The sequence below is a fragment of the Triticum aestivum genome, chromosome 7A, assembly GCF_018294505.1.
Source record: "Triticum aestivum cultivar Chinese Spring chromosome 7A, IWGSC CS RefSeq v2.1, whole genome shotgun sequence".
NCBI lineage: Eukaryota > Viridiplantae > Streptophyta > Magnoliopsida > Poales > Poaceae > Triticum > Triticum aestivum.
In genome coordinates, this window is record NC_057812.1 from 298,800,559 (window position 1) to 298,817,169 (window position 16,611).

At 47.6% G+C, this 16,611-nt stretch overlaps 2 protein-coding genes across 3 annotated transcripts; one reads left to right on the forward strand and one right to left on the reverse strand.

Moving 5' to 3' along the window:
• Positions 1-1,150: 1,150 nt before the first annotated feature.
• On the forward strand, positions 1,151-5,891 carry LOC123152925 (fatty acyl-CoA reductase 1). Its single transcript, XM_044572294.1, has 7 exons — positions 1,151-1,463; positions 1,728-1,831; positions 3,867-4,069; positions 4,195-4,295; positions 4,382-5,103; positions 5,228-5,355; positions 5,470-5,891. The coding sequence occupies exons 1-7, from the start codon at positions 1,364-1,366 to the stop codon at positions 5,621-5,623; spliced, it is 1,512 nt and encodes a 503-aa protein (XP_044428229.1). The 5' UTR covers positions 1,151-1,363; the 3' UTR covers positions 5,624-5,891.
• Positions 5,892-6,182: 291 nt separating this feature from the next.
• Positions 6,183-9,559, reverse strand: LOC123152926 (probable uridine nucleosidase 1). 2 transcript variants are annotated; one of them, XM_044572296.1, is made up of 9 exons: positions 9,414-9,559; positions 8,238-8,353; positions 8,101-8,160; positions 7,525-7,707; positions 7,334-7,438; positions 7,145-7,241; positions 6,951-7,058; positions 6,716-6,851; positions 6,183-6,510 (listed from the first exon to the last, which is right to left on the reverse strand). In XM_044572296.1, exons 2-9 carry the CDS (start codon positions 8,343-8,345, stop codon positions 6,402-6,404), a joined length of 906 nt encoding a protein of 301 aa, XP_044428231.1. In that variant the 5' UTR covers positions 8,346-8,353; positions 9,414-9,559; the 3' UTR covers positions 6,183-6,401. The 2 variants fall into 2 exon arrangements, with proteins under 2 accessions (XP_044428231.1, XP_044428230.1); XM_044572295.1 differs by having other exon boundaries at positions 9,243-9,544.
• Between the last annotated feature and the right edge of the window lie 7,052 nt (positions 9,560-16,611).

Genomic DNA, 16,611 nt, shown 5'->3' on the forward strand with positions numbered 1-16,611 from the left:
GGCCCCACACACATGTGGCGTGCCTCATCTTCTTCCCGCCGTTACCAGCGTCGTTTTGTAGTTTTAGCATGCCACTAATGTAGATTGTCTATAATCATTGCTGCACTAGTGCTAAGTCCGCGTCGTGGCATCCCCCCTCCTCCCCAATCAACGGTTACGAATGATATGGGGGGAGATGTCCCACCTCCCACCCATCTGCTCGCGCCTCAATGGCCTGTTTGTGGAGTACTGGCTTGGATTATTATCGACCGATCCGTTTTCAAGGTGGTGGTTGGAACACTACTTCATGTCCGGTGTGAAACCCTTGTTCTGCCCTTTATTGGTCTTGTGTCCTTACGTTTGTACTTATGTGGCATATGGTTGCATGGACAGACAACCTAGGTAGTGAATTACAAGTATTTAGGCCTCCTTCGGTTCATAGGATAGAAATATTATGGAATAGGAAAAATCTTAGAAAATGAGATGATATGTATCTTAATTTCTATATGAAAAAAGATGTCACTTGATGTATATTATAGAAAAAAATCCATTGAATTCAGGTAGGAAACCATTCCTACAAACCAAAGGGTTTCAAATAAATTTTTTCAGCAAAATTCCTACAAGATTCCTGTAAACCAAAGGGGCCCTTAAGAATAGATGATCATTTCTTTATTGGTGAACTAGTACCGGTGTATACACTGTAGTTTTCATGTTGTTGCATGATGCAGGCTCGATAGGGCGTACTCCCTCCGTCCAAAAATACTTGTCATAGAAATGAATACAAATGGATGTATCTAGAACTAAAATACATCTAGGTACATTCATTCCTCGGACAAGTATTTCAGGATGGAGGAAGTACTTGATTAATTAAACGATTGAGGCCCTTGGTTAAAACTGGTACTCCTAGCTGCTTGTTGAGCCGAGATCGAAGGCAATGTGCGCTAGTAATAGTTTGTTGTGCTTAATTAAGGATTCTTGAAAGAGCGGTAGTAACAACATACCGGTAGTACATACGGAAGGCAGTGTGCATATGTGCACAGCACTGCCAGCTGTTTCTAGGCATCCATCGTCACGTACTCCGGCGGGTCCAGACCAGAGCTAGCTAAGCCCTTGTGCCGCACGGTCTTTAATTTCGTTGACACTGGATCTGTACGTGCTTGGCTTGCATGCCCTATCTTGGCAACTGCCCAACTGCATAAATACGTGTAGTGTGTGCGCCTGCAGTCACCGGCCACTCCTCACTGGATCACTACCACTACTCGTAGCCTTCTTCTAGTGGCAGGGCTCTGCTTCTCAATCCAGATCTGGTTGTGTCTCCTTGTCTCTGGAGGAGGAAAAGGGCCAAGAGGAGGAAACAAGGAGCCGGAGGAGAAGGAGAAGAAGGATGGTGATGGTGGATGGCAGCTTGGACGCAGAGAAGATCGCAGGGTATTTCAAGGGCAAGAGCATCCTCATCACCGGCGCCACTGGCTTCCTCGGAAAGAGTAAGTACACGATCGAGTATTAGTTAAGTTAGCCGACTGCTAAGTAGGGCACTATACGTGTTATTAGCTGAGTTAGCTGCCACAGCTACCTACGTACTACTCCTACGTGCTTAAGCCATGTACGTACTCTACTCTACTGCCCCATGCAAGCAACTGAGCAAGTTGCATGATGCATGGCTAATTAACGAGAGGACGGCTTGTGCGCGGCACTGATCGGATCCATGCGCTGTACGACTAACTATGCGTGCCTTCCGTGTCATGCAGTTCTTGTGGAGAAGATACTCCGGGTGCAGCCAGACGTGAGGAGGATCTACCTGCTCGTGCGAGCCATGGACGCCCACTCCGCCAAGCAACGCGTCGAGGCAGAGGTTCTTGCTAAACTAACTCACTCCAAGTTACTTGAACGGATAGGTCATGGGTGTCCGTGTGCATTCATCCATGCACAAGCCAGCCGGGGGGTTTTACCCTCTTTTTCTGAGTGGATTTCTCATGCATGACATGTGGTTGATTTATTATAGCACATCATGCGATCCGGGTGTGGCGTATGCAACTAGCAGCAGCACATGGACTCTCATGAATTCTCGCATCCTCCGTCCGGAATTACTCGCCCCACGCCTCTCTTTCACTCCTCAGCACATATTGTATCGTGTAGCTCCATGTAGTCACTATGACGATAGAAGCAAGAGAAGAGACATATGCATGTCCCATGTCCATGCGTACCATGGAGCCTAATTTGCGCCGCAACGTACAAACGCATTCGATATGGCGCGGTCTAACATGCAAGCCATCAATGTGTGACGATGGATGCATCGACCCATTCATGCTTAGTCACGTCGTCGTCGTCCATACCCATCTACTCCCTCCGTTCCAAAATAGATGACCCAACTTTGAACTAACTTAGTACAAAGTTGGGTCATCTATTTTAGAACGGAGGGAGTAGCTAGCAGTACTAATTGTTCTTCATGGCACCACCTACCCAATGTCCCTTGCACAGATATTTCCCCGGCCCTGTGCCGTGCATCACGGTCACGGGGATCCACAGCTCCTGGTAAAATGTGAAAAGCTCCGACTAGATCCATGCCTAGGGTTCAAGAGCATCCCATGTATAGGGCTCCAACCGACAGGCCAGGTGCTCACTTATTCAATTGTGACTTAAGCTAAATTTGTGGTTGCTGAACTATGTTTTGCATATACTAATCCGTTATGAGAAAAGTCGGTTACTCACCGGACAAGAGAGAGGCAAACGTTGATCTGGAAGCTTGATTATCATAACTCATGTCTCAGTGCCAAACGTGGTCAATCGCTCAGAGAAACAAGGAGTACTATAGTAGACGGTGTTTGACGTTGCACAAGTTTTGAAACTATTTTATTATATAGTGAAGCTTTGTTTTTTGTTTGTTTTTTGCGATGTAAGAATGGAGAACCTTTAAGCTTTTTTTGCGAAAAGGAGAACTTTTAAGGTTTGTCCTACAAGGATAAGTAAGGGCATGTACAATGCATAGCTCCAAGGTGATGCCTCGCATGCCATGTAGGATCGGATATCAGGTAAAGTAGGCTCGGATAGGGAAGCATGATCCTCTTCAGAAGACGGGTGCTTGGAAAGAAAAAAATGTAGTCCGATGTCAAAAGTTCAAAATGTTGGAGTGAAAAGTAAAGATCCATGTGTACTGGAGTCTTTATTTTTTATTTCTTAATGAGACCCACTAATAATAGCTTGCATTGAGAAGAAAAAATAGATATAGATGTCTCAAACTACTTTTTATCATGGAGCATGTATATCCATATGCCATCATTGTATACATGCCCTAATGGGCTTACGACTAGGCACACCAAATGAATGAGCCAAATGGGGAGTCGGTTGATTTGAGTTCATCCCTTCACGCATACCCTCCCAGAAAACAAAAACAAAACAAAAAAGTTCACGCGTACCCTACACACACCATTAAAAAAGGGGCTAATAATTCAGCCCAGACCAATTCAATACCAAAAAAAAAAAACAGCCCAGAGAGAGGGGTAAAGATAGGGAAGGATAGATCCCCTGCCTGGCAGTGGTACCGCTAGTGCTAGCAATTCACCACTACGGGGTATGTGCGTGTTCATACTTATTACTGTACTGCAGCGAAGGGCATGTGCAGTTTAGTATACCCACATCATCTCCGAGATCTTTGGTGGCGACCCTCTTGTGGCAACTGGTAGGTTTGTCTGTCCGGTCGTCCTTCGTCCAATCGTATGTAGTAGGAGGAGTATGTTTTACTCTTTTTTTTTCTATCCACCTCTGAAACGTCGCAACGCACGATTAATCATCCACGAATGGCATGTGTGGTTATTACTAAAGAAATAGTACAGACAGTGCAAACTGAGTTTTCAGCAAAATGAGGACGAAACGCTTATTTGATGGTTCAGGTGACAGACACTGAGCTCTTCTGCCTCCTGAAAGAGAAGCATGGCAAGGGAGGATTCGAGCTGTTTGTGGAGGAGAAGGTTGTCCCTTTGGCCGGTGACGTCGTCTTCGAGAACATGGGGCTAGATGCTCCCAGGTTGGAGGAGCTGGCCAACGAGGTCGACATCATCGTCAATGGAGCTGCAACCACCAACTTCTACGAAAGGTCCCCACCAAAATTTAAATTTATATACAGCTTCACTTTTATAAACGGAGGAAATCATCGTCAATTATATCAACTTAACTAAGGTTAGTTTTCTACTAACTCATACTACTAGTATTAATTTGCAGATATGACGTTGCGTTGGATGTGAATGTGATGGGGGTGAAGTACCTGTGCCAGTTCGCCAAGAAGTGTGCCAATCTCAAGATGCTCCTCCATGTTTCCACCGGTCAGCACTTTTCTCTTGTTGGATTTGTGTCGAAAAATGCTGAGCTGAATTGCTGAGAGAGAGAGAGAAAATGTTGGATGCCGCAGCATTTGCAGCCGGCGACAGGGAAGGGCTGATCATGGAGAGGCCGTTCAAGAAGGGGGAGACCCTGAGGGAAGGCACCTACCTGGACATCGACGCCGAGCTGCGGCTGGCCGGCGACGTGAAGAAGGAGCTAGAGCGGCAGGACGGCGGCGGCGGCGGCGACAAGACCAAAAGGGAGCGGAAAGGCATGAAGGAGCTGGGGCTGGAGCGCTCCCGCCACTTCGGGTGGTCCAACACGTACGTGTTCACCAAGGCCATGGGCGAGATGCTGCTGGGGCAGCTCCACGGCGCCATCCCGGTGGTGATCCTGCGGCCCAGCATCATCACCAGCATCCTCAGGGACCCGCTCCCCGGGTGGATGCAGGGGACGCGGACCATCGACACCATCATCATCGGCTACGCCAAGCAGAACCTGTCGTGCTTCCTGGCGGACCTGGAGCTGACCATGGACGTGATCCCGGGGGACATGGTGGCCAACGCCATGATGGTGGCCATGGTGGCGCACTCGGAGGAGCAGGGCGCGGAGGTGATGTACCACGCCACCTCCTCGCTGCGCAACCCGGCCCCCTACGGCGTGCTCTACGAGTCCGGCCGCCGGCACTTCTACGAGAACCCCAGGCTGAGCAAGGACGGGCGGGTCATCCCCACCAAGGAGATGCACTTCTTCAAGACCATCGCCAGCTTCCACTTGTACATGCTCATCAAGTACAAGCTGCCACTCGAGGTCCGTCTCTCGTTTCTTTTCTCTTCTCTTCTCTGTCTAAGGCAATCAATCCAAGAAGAAAATATGTTCGTCTAAAAAAAAGTTTACTAATCTTAGAATGAATGAAATTTAATGGTGTGTGCAGATCCTGCACGTGGTGAACCTGCTCCTCTGCGGCCTCTTGTCGCAACTCTACGACGATCTCAACCGGAAATACAAGTTCGTCATGCATCTCGTCGACGTCTACGGTCCCTTCGCCTTATTCAAAGGATGGTAAGCAAGCGTCACAAACTACTGCTAGTCCAACCTTCATTGTCAATTCCAACATAGCATGTCCTTCACGTCTCATCTTCTTTACTTGTCCAACCATTGAATGAATGAATCAAGCTTCGACGACATCAACTTGGAGCGGCTGCGATTGACCATGACCAAGACAAGCCCGGAGGATGACATGTTCAATTTTGATCCCAAGACCGTCGACTGGAACGACTACTTCTACAAAATCCACATACCGGGTGTCCTCAAGTATGTGCTCAAGTAAAACCACAGCAAAATTTATCAAGATATATGCACCTTATCTTCTCCACAAAGCCAAAAACCACATCGCGCGTGTTCTTCTTGCATGGGTATGTGATGGAAAAACAAGGAAGACTTTTCACATGCCGGCTAGATTATTATGTTGGAGAAGGACATCATTGATCGGTGATAAAAACAAAAAAAACAAGCATGTATTCTTGAATTATATGTTCAGGTTTGTGTAATTTGCTCATGTCTTGAAATGAGCTGGGATGATAAAATATATGTATTCATGTCATGTTTGAAGCACAGGAATTTCACACAAAAAAATGCATGGCAATCGGTTCGTTCCCACACAGAAACAGTTCCAAAAAAAGGGCCTAAAATGTGCAGGCAACTATAAGTAGGAAGTAGTGCCAAATCATGTTCAGTTCGACCTCTCATGGGCAGATCAGGTTTAGCCCGACACGGCCAAACATGAGCAAATAGATCTTCCTCATTTGTCTAAACATGTGCAAAGATATGCCTGCTAAACAAAGACACAAGATGGGCACAAAGCAACGAGTATGGGGAAGTTTTTCCCAAATTTGTAATGTACTTAGTATATATAAATATTTGGAATCAATGTTGTCACAATGCTGTCATATGCAGAATTTACCCCATAGTTTGATTTGCACTAGGAAGCTTCCCTTCCTCCTATGCTTGCTTCTAAAAACAGAAAAAAAAAATGCTTTGGCCATGAGAGTTGACCTGAACCATTACACTTCAGCTCAAAGAGTCAGAATAGACCTCTGGTTCTATTCTCAGGGCGCCATCAGCAGCTTCTTCACATATGCAAGGACCTTTGGCACATCGACTGTCCATGCAACTGAAATTGGTGCATAACCCGACCATGGATTTTCTGAATTCCACCTGCAATGTAGTGTGAACGAGCAATCAATATCTTGCATCTACAACTGAATACTCAGAAATGACATTCTAGTTAGAATTTAACCCAGTGGACTGGGCACGTGCGACACTTAAATCACCAGATTAATATGTTTGTAAGAATGTTGAAACACTTGAGTAGGTAGAGCTAATGTGATTTACTCAGATATAGTAAATATGATATACATACTTTTTCAATCCATGATCCATCAAAGTATGGCCGGTGCAAATGCCCTGGGTCTCGACTCTCACAACACCCTTCTTGAATGTGAAGTACTCAGGGTGAACTAAGGCTGTAAAGCTCACAGGATCATGTAGGAAAATCCCTGGATAGAATGCATGAATCAGTTGGAAGTGAAACTGGCTTCGAAGATTCAGCGGCAACTTTAGCAAAAGCATACCGAAAAGACAGGGCTACAATATACCTTGGAAGCCGTCAGACTTCTCATGCCAATCTCTGTAGAACTTGCACATATCACACAAGAACTGTGCGTGCACCCCTTTTGAGTTTTTCAGTTCCAAGAGATCCTCATCTGCATAAAAGAAGTTTCACACGGCGGGCTAGTAGTTAACCCCCATACTCATACAAGTTGAGCTATGAAGACGACACTGGTATCACCTGTAAAACAGCATTGAGTTGTTATGTTAATGCCAACCACATCAATATCTGCTCCTGATGTAAAAACTACATCCGCTGCATCCGGATCTCCATAGATCTGCACAGTTGTACACTCAAAGTTTAATGCTTGTGTTGTTGTTTCTGCTTGTTCATAAATAATGCACCAATGTTTAGTACACATGACTATACATTTGCTTCAGCAGCAGGGTTGACATTTCCAGCTGCGAAGAAAGCTCCACCCAGCACGACTATTTTTTTGACCTTGCTTGCAAATGACGGGTCCCTTTTGATGGCCTAACAAAGAATACAAGCTATCTCTTAGCCCCTGGCATGGGATGCACAGCATGGTAAATAGCTTTATCCTGTAACTGTAAGCATACCAATGCGACATTTGTCAGGGGTCCCAATGCAAGTACAGATATCTCTCCAGGAAACTGAGAGACCTTATTAACCATGAACTCGGCAGCACTTTCCTCAACCTTCTTAGTAGTAGGTGCAGGAAGAGACAAGTTACCAAGACCATCGGATCCATGAACAAAGTCAGCAACGCGTGGCTCTCCTCCCTATAATACAAAAGTCATGTCATTCAGCTGGCCAACCGAAACTGTAGTTTAACATAGTATTATTGGAGGTCTCAATTCTGAACTCCATCTACCATATAAAATATGTAGGCTCATGTTACATGCCACGCTACCGACTATCTATCAATGAGCTAATAATATGACATGTAGAGCAAGTAGGAAAAAGAAAACACCCACTAGTGCAAATACGAAATGGCATCTTGTACAATCAATTACTTGACCTTAGCTAAATGCTTTTGATGGATAATAATCCAGTAGGCACTCAAGAGTCATTTTTAATTGATAATACAAAATGCACACTAGCATCAACTAAACAAGAAACATCCAGTTGCAAAGCCATCGTGAAGTTTGAAATGTACAGAATTGCCATCGTACCTTAAGAGGCTCCGGGCTGCCCTCTGCTACTGGAACCTCAGGATGCCCTGCTCTCTCACACTGTCCTTTGAAGACTCAAAACGGTTAGCAAAAGCAAGAATCGGAAGAAGCAAAACTCAACAGTGCCCGACGCTCACCAGCAAGAGCGCATTGCGTGTAGCATACTCGGTAGTGACGTTGCCAAATATGGTTGTCAGCCCAATGATCTCCACACTTGGTTCTCCAAAAGCCATTAGGATCGTCATGCTGTCATCTAGAAATCAGAGAAAGCAGGCAGTGAGAATAAATAGGGAATAATAGCTTTCTACAGGTGAGGGTTTTTGTTTTGTTTTGTTTCGTTTTGAGAAGGAGATATCGTGTAGTAGTAACAGTACAGACTGTGGTTTGAGTTGCGCATGCAGCATACTGGTACGAAGCCGTTGACATTGAAAGCCAGTGTAACATTTGAAAAGTATGTACACCAGCATCCTATTGTTGTTGATCATATAACTGGAAGCTTAGCTGTGAACTTGTGGCAAAGGCAATAATATAGTTTGGATTGCTGGAACTTGGTAAGAAGCATAAATAATACTCCCTCCAATCCGAATTATAATTGACACAACCTCTACGTTTGCCAACCATAAAAGTTGTATCCAACAACGTTGCTGAAATCGATGTCACTATGTTCGCGAGAAGATACAACTCTCATACTAGCATCAATTACGGCGCCGTAAACTAGCGAACGGATCGTGCAGTTCGGTGCTAATTAAGTAAGTACTAGTACTCCACTTGCAGAAGAAAACTGAACCACAATTGCATTGTTTTTGCTACTCGACTCCACTGAAGAAGGGGGTATGACGACAAACCGTCGTAGATGGTGGCACGGCACGGCACCGTCGCTTTCGTCGGCAGGCTGGGTTGAAACGCCATACATAACCCAACCACGTGCGAGCAGAGTGGTAAAGTAACAGCAAAGTGGAGCTTTCGTGGTACGCGATGTTAGAATATGATAACGAAGCGTAATTTCTGCCTAGCAAGCACACTCCTCTCCATCCATCCATTAATGTCAACAACAGGTGGGAAAGGGGGGAACTAGCAGAGAATCGAAGCGAGAGAGAGAGAAACAATGGAGAAGGGAGGGAGGGAGGGATTAAGGAGAGCACCGATGCCGGGATCCGTGTCGATGATGACCCTGTCGCGGCGGATCTGCCCGTCCTCCCCCATCGTCGTCGGGATCCCTTCCCTTCCCTTCCCTTCCCTTAGCTAGCGAGGGGAATCGGAATCGACAAGGAAGGAAGATGCGAGCAGAGCCAAGTGGATGAGCGGGACGCAACCTCGCCCTTTCCTTCTCCAGAAGACTGTCCCTTTTCCAACGAGCCTCGCTTCCCCGGACTTTTATAGACGATGCAACACACGGAAGGTTGGGGGTAAAGGGGGTGTCAGGAGCGCCAAGTTCCTTCCTCTTGCTGCTGGGGCTGGGTTAATGGGAAAAGGAAGATGAGATCTTGGCGGTGGAACGCCCGTCGGATCAGCGTGACCGTGTCCCGTAGGCCGTCAGATCTGGATTAGATGGGATAGAGCAGGACAAGTGGAGGAGCTTCCATGGAGATGGGGGGCAATAATAACGAATCATGTCCTTTCCTCACCAAAAAGAAAAACGAATCATGTCCATAAAGCAAAGGCATCCCCACACTCCGTCGTATTCTAGATACATCCATTTCTGCGACGAGTAATTTGAAACGGATGGAGTAGCTTTTTGTTTGATTTGACGGGGTTACATGTGTGTGATTTTTCTTTGTGTGTGTTACATGTGGGTAATTTTAGTGTCGCGCCTTCTGGAGGTGTCAGCCAGAAAAGCCTCCGTCGCAATTGGCATGAAATAATGTCGTTCTTCTCTCACGACAAGAATTATGGATCATAGTATGTGCTTTTGTTGCTAAAATATTCATTTCAACAACCAATAAGTTATATAACTAATTTTTTTTAGTAGTGAGTGTCTAAGCTATTCAATGAGAGATGAGAGAATTGGTAGCAATTCCGCCGGCCTGCACCCCAAGAGAAGGGAGGTTGCCATCGACTGGGAGCTCCAGCTTGGATCCATAACCGTCGTGGAAGGGAACCCCGTGCCACCCGAGGCACTGCCAGCTAGATCAAGCCACCAAGGCAGCCACGGGCGCGCCCCGCACGACCCACCACGCCACCTTCAGGAACAACGGCGGGGGCGAGGCACGCGCGAGCCCCCACCACCACCCGGAGGCCGCCTGCCAGCGCCAAACTCCACCAGCCGAGGGGAGATGAGATCTCGCTGTCACCGACGTCGATCGAGCTTTGCCTGGTGGCGGCGAGGAGAGGAGGGGTGGAGTACCGACGACGCGAGGGTTGTCCTCCTTATCGCCCGTGAGAGCGATGTGGGAGGGGGATACTTTCTCCCGCTTCATGTCCCGCCAAGAGGTCATATGTATGCTCATTATGTGGTGTATTCTCTTGACGATACATTATGAGTTAAATATACACACCCTTTATGAGAGAGAGAGAGAGAGAAAACGGATATAGCTACAATGGTGCTTATACGCCGTGTCCTTGTTAACAGCATTGCATGGAGACTCCTTAGATGCGCTCGTCGGGATGAAAACCCAGTATTTGATCTTCAGTGGTTGTCGAATAACGGCATCGTTTATGTGTCGTTCTCTTTTTTAAAGGTATGGCTTTCAGAAAACATTTCTTGTTGTTCATGCATTGTTAAAGACGGTTGATGGTGTTGTTACTTGTACGTTGTCTGTCTGTCGTGTCATTTATTTTTCTGTTTCTTCTTTTTATCTTTTTCTTTTTTGCATGCAACCACGGTGTCTAGACTAGGTCTGTATGTTTTGTCGTTGTAGAGACCAAAGATATCTTACTCTTTGTTGAAAAATAAAGAGTCGTTTAACAACCGTGAGAGTTTACATAAAATGTGAAATTCTTGAAAATGTTCCAGAAAAGCGGCCCGGCGGAAATCACAGGCTTCATGCCGTGTCTACTACTTAGTACACTTCGAGAGAAAAGGTTTTCCCCTCGCTTTGTATTACAAAGCAAACATCCGATACAACCAACGATAGATGTTGAGGCAGAAGCAGCACAATCACGCCAAAAAAAAAGAGAAAAAAGAAAAGAAACAAATGCCGATAACAGCGAATTGACAAAGACGACGGAGCCTCGCGACCGCTGCTTTCATCGGAAGTCGTCCCCCAAGCTCCGAGACTCCGAAGCGCCGGTACCAATCAACACCTTCAAGAAGGACGCGACGATGACGACGCTGCTGCCAAGGGTTTCCCCCGGTACACGGTGAGAAAAGAGGAAGGGTAGCCCCGACGCCCTCCAGGAAGGTTCGATGGCACCCTCAGGCGCCACCGCGTCGATGTCGGCCAAGACAACAGGGATTTCTCCCGATCCCATCCTCCACCTCAGGCACTCCGGTGCTCGCCACCAAACCGACCACCACCCTGTGCACACGGACATGAAGCTTCCCACGCTGTCTCACCACGGCACCGCGAAGATGGCCTGCACAACGAGGAAGGGGAGCCGGGACTAGGGCAGCAGCACTGTCAGCATACTGGAGGGCCCCACCTCCACCGTCCATGATGGTAGCTGACCGGACGCCAAAGCGGGAGCCTGCCGGGCCCGGCCGGGCCCTCAGAGGCCCGGACAACTCCTGCCTTCGCGCCGCAGCTAGCATGCCGTCGGCGTCGCTGCCCTCCCCCCCCCCCCGTCCGAGCTGCTCCATCACCTGACCACACAGACGACGACAAAAGCCACACCGGGGGCTGGCCCGCTAGGACCCAGATGGGGCCCGCGGGCCCCGATCTGGGCCGGGGCGCGCCACCACGCCGTCTCGCCGCCAAAGGGTCGCGCCACCACCGAGCGAGCCGCCGGCCACCACGCCGGGACGCCGGGCCATCATCAGGCCGAGGGGCACCGCCGCCGCCCCCATGCCCCGAGCAAGGAGCCGCGCGCGTGGGGACAGGCAGGCCCCGCCGCCGCCAACACCACCCGGCCCGCCCGTCGGCGGCGGCAAGGAGGGAAGGAGCGGCGAGGGCGACCGAAGGGGAGGCAGGGCTCGTGTTGCCCCGGCCACCTCTCGGGGAGGCGTCGTGGATCGGATCCGGGGGAAGGGGTGGGGGGAAGGGGGCGGGGCGGGGCGGCAACGGGGCCTAGGACGGCCGGCGGTGGCGGAGGGAGGGAGGGAGGAACCCTAGGTCGGAGGAGCGGGGGGCTAGTTTTACTACGTAGCACACTCGCTCGCACCTTGGCCAATGGCCATTCATGTTCTTGCTTCGATGTCTCAAGCCTCAGCTAAGAGGTACGTTATTGATCAACAAGGACCAGAACACATGAGGAGATTGATCATTAAGCTAGCTCACCCACTAAACTAATCAAACCAGGTCAGCAACGCCTCTAGACGCTAGCAGAAACATTTATTTTCTGTAGTATACTGTATTATGGTGTCTATCCACGTTCGGCCCGGTCACCGTCTCCATCCAAATCCAATCCCCTCCCTCGTGGAAACTAATAACACGACTCGCTCCAAGATGCTCTCCTGCCTGCGTTTCCAAGAGGCATGTGCGTTTTCTGCGTGGAATGGAACGACCCTAGCTTGCGATGATTGATTTAAGGGAGTACCTAGAACTTATCTAGATGAGATATAATTTGGTCCCATTCACTTGGAAAACAAGAACATAAAACATCCACGTCAGCACACACGCATTTTATAGCATCACATTCAATGACTATAAAAAAATGAATGAGACCAAATTATATCTTATCTAGATGAGTTCTAGCAAAACTGTTGATTCAAGGTGGGAGCCCGGGCATATTCTTCACGCAATCACGCTCTTATAACGGGATGCGTCAGCAATACATGACATGTGGTTATAGCGCCTAGACATTTTCTTCGGACTGTTATTTTTCTTCCCGGCGTATAATATTCGGGTCCCGCAATAGAGTGTCAGTCTCTAGTTGGCTGCTGCATTTCGGCGAGCAATTTGCAAGTATGTTATCAAAATTTAAAATATCATGAATTCTGAAAACGTTTTTGATGTAGGATAGGAGCCCTAGGGGCCGATCTTTCACGAAAGGAGCGAATCCCGCGATGAACACGAGGGAAAAACGAGGGGAACACAAAGGGAAACACAGGAGAATCACTAAACCAACACAAGAAAGTCACACATGTGCTAGATCCTCGAGTACATAGAAGATCACACGGTACACGATCAACTAGGGACGATACAAGGTAGCCGGTCTTCTCCGTGAGGAGGTCTTGAATCCACGAGGGGATCTTCCCTTAGAGGGGTCTTGAATCTAAAAGGATCTTCTTCGAAGAGGCCGCGGTCTCTCACGAGGAGTAGATCCGATGTGGATGAGCATAGCTTTATCTCTCAAAATGAGCTAAACCAACGCTAACCCTAGAAAGTTGGACAAGGTGAAGTATATATAGTCTTAGTGCAAAAGAGGGGGCGAAGGGGTACATGGGCTGTGGCAGGCGTCGGACGTCCGGGAGTCACCGGTTGTCTGGAGGCTCGGGAAGGTCCGGACGTCCGGTGCCTGTCGGACGTCCGTAGATTCGTCTCGGGTAGTCTTCGGTCGGACGTCCAGTCGGGGTCGGACATCTTAGAAGCGTCGATCGTCCGTGAAGCGTCGGAAGTCCGTCGCTTTGGCTCGGGTGTGGAAGTGTCGGATGTTGAAAGTGCAACTATCCCTAGGTGGTTTTGGTAATTCATAACAACATATAGCTCATTGAGCTAATGCTATTTCAAGATGATTATTTCAGGAAAGCTCAATGATTGGCATGGCATGGATGTGAAAGTGGAACCCTCAAAATGCTAAGGACAAAGGATTGGCTCAAGCTCAAAAGCTCAAGACTCTTCATTTTATATTTTAGTGATCCAAGATCACATTGAGTTTTTAGGAAAAGCCAATACTATCAAGGAGGGATGAGGTGTTGCTTAATGAGCCTCTTGCTTCATGTGCTTAGTGATATGCTCCAAAACCCTCAACTACTTTCCCATATCCACATATGACCTAAACCCTAAGCCAAACTCGGTCCTACCGATTCTTCCTATCCGGCGCCACCGAGTTTCTCTTGTCATTAGCCACTGCCAAAACCCTAGCAATTCGGTTCTACCAATAAGGATCTCGGTCTCACCGAGATGGGGTTGCAAACTCTCTGTTTCCCTTTCGTAACTTTTCGGTCTCACCGAAAGAGCGAATCGGTCCCACCGAGATTGCAATGTTAACTCAGTGTTTCCCCTTTGTAACTTTTCGGTCTCACCGAGTTCCACTCGGTCTCACCGAAAGAGCAAATCGGTCCCACCGAGTTTGCCTGACCAACTCTCTGGTTAGCTAATTACCAAATTCGGTCTCACCGAGTTTGTGTAATCGGTCTCACCGAGTTTGTGTAATCGGTCTCACCGAGATTACGTTATGCCCAAACCCTAACCATATCGGTCCTACCGAGTTGTATGTCAGTCCCACCGAAAATCACTAACGGTCACTAGGTTTACATTTTCGGTCCGACCGAGTTTATTGATTCGGTCCCACCGAGATTGGAAAACTGTGTAACGGTTGGATTTTGTGTGGAGGCTATATATACCCCTCCACCTCCTTCTCATTCTGTGAGAGAGCCATCAGAACACACACACCACTCCAATTCATATGTTCTGAGAGAGAACCACCTACTCATGTGTTGAGACCAAGACATTCCATTCCTACCATATGAATCTTGATCTCTAGCCTTCCCAAGTTGCTTTCCACTCAAATCTTCTTTCCACTAAATCCAAATCCTATGAGAGGGAGTTGAGTGTTGGGGAGACTATCATTTGAAGCACAAGAGCAAGGAGTTCATTACCTACACACCATTTGTTACTTCTTGGAGAGTGGTGTCTCCTAGATTGGCTAGGTGTCACTTGGGAGCCTCCGACAAGATTGTGGAGTTGAACCAAGGAGTTTGTAAGGGCAAGGAGATCGCCTACTTCGTGAAGATCTACCGCTAGTGAGGCAAGTCCTGTGTGGGCGATGGCCATGGTGGGATAGACAAGGTTGCTTCTTCGTGGACCCTTTGTGGGTGGTTGCTTCTTCGTGGACCCTTTATGGGTGGAGCCCTGTGTGGACTCGCGCAACCGTTACCCTTGGGTGGAGCCCTGTGTGGACTCACGCAACCGTTACCCTTCGTGGGTTGAAGTCTCCATCAACGTGGATGTAGGATAGCACCACCTATCCGAACCACGGGAAAAACATCCGTGTCTCCAATAGCGTTTGAATTCTCCAAACCCTTCCCTTTACATTCTTGAAAGTTGCATGCTTTACTTTCCGCTGCCAATACACTCTTTGCATGCTTGCTTGAATTGTGTGATGATTGCTTGACTTGTCCTAAAATAGATAAAATCTGCCAAGAACTAAAATTGGGAAAAGGTTAAGTTTTTATTTGGTCAAGTAGTCTAATCACCCCCCCCCTAGACATACTTTCGATCCTACAAGTGGTATCAGAGCTTTGGTCTCCATTTGCTTGATCTCCATAGCTTTTGGTGGTCATAGCCTTGGTTTCACAACCTAGGAGAGTATGGCGTCTAGCGAGGGAAATTATCACCGTAGAGGTCCTTACTTTGATGGTACTAATTTTGCTAGTTGGAAGCATAAAATGAAAATGCATATTCTTGGACATAACCCCGCCGTTTGGGCTATTGTGTGTGTTGGTTTGCAAGGTGACTTCTTTGATGGGAAAGAACCAAACCGTGAAGCTACGACGGATGAGTTGAAGATGTTGCAATACAATGCTCAAGCTTGTGATATTCTCTTCAACGGATTGTGCCCCGAAGAATTCAACAAAATCAGCCGTCTTGAGAATGGAAAGGAAATTTGGGACACTTTGATTGATATGCACGAAGGTACCGACTCCGTCAAGGAATCCAAGTTGGATGTGCTTCAAAGTCAACTTGACAAGTTCAAGATGAAGGATGGTGAAGGTGTTGCTGAAATGTACTCTAGGCTTGCTCTCATCACAAATGAGATTGCCGGCTTAGGAAGTGAAGAGATGACCGACAGATTCATCATCAAGAAGATTCTAAGAGCCTTGGATGGAAAATATGATACCGTGTGCACATTGATCCAAATGATGCCCAATTACAAAGATCTCAAGCCAACGGAGGTGATTGGAAGAATTGTTGCTGATGAAATGTCACTTAAGGATAAAGAGGAACTTCACAACAAATCAAGTGGTGCCTATAAAGCCTCATGTGAAGCCCCTACATCATCAAGTGAGAAACAAGACTTCAATGAAGAATTGAGCTTAATGGTGAAGAACTTCAACAAGTTCTACAAGAGTAGAAGCAAAGATAGAAGCTTCAAGTCAAGGTCCTACAATGACAAAAGATATTCTAGTCGAGAGCGAAACTGCTACAATTGTGGAAGACCCGGACACTATTCCAATGAGTGTACGGCTCCCTACAAGAGAAGAGAAGATTCTCCAAGAAGAAGAAGCAAAGAATCACCACCAAGAGAGAG

Bases quoted from the DNA above. Each gene is read 5' to 3' on its own strand.
- LOC123152925 (XM_044572294.1), top strand. From the start codon at position 1,364: ATGGTGATGGTGGATGGCAGCTTGGACGCAGAGAAGATCGCAGGGTAT. The intron at 4,070-4,194 runs GTCCCCACCAAA...ATTAATTTGCAG, and splicing joins ACCACCAACTTCTACGAAAG to ATATGACGTTGCGTTGGATG. The intron at 5,356-5,469 runs GTAAGCAAGCGT...GAATGAATCAAG, and splicing joins TTCGCCTTATTCAAAGGATG to CTTCGACGACATCAACTTGG.
- LOC123152926 (XM_044572295.1), bottom strand. From the start codon at position 9,303: ATGGGGGAGGACGGGCAGATCCGCCGCGACAGGGTCATCATCGACACG. The intron at 8,161-8,237 runs GTGAGCGTCGGG...TTCAAAGGACAG, and splicing joins CACGCAATGCGCTCTTGCTG to TGTGAGAGAGCAGGGCATCC. The intron at 6,852-6,950 runs GTATATTGTAGC...CATTCTATCCAG, and splicing joins GAAGTCTGACGGCTTCCAAG to GGATTTTCCTACATGATCCT.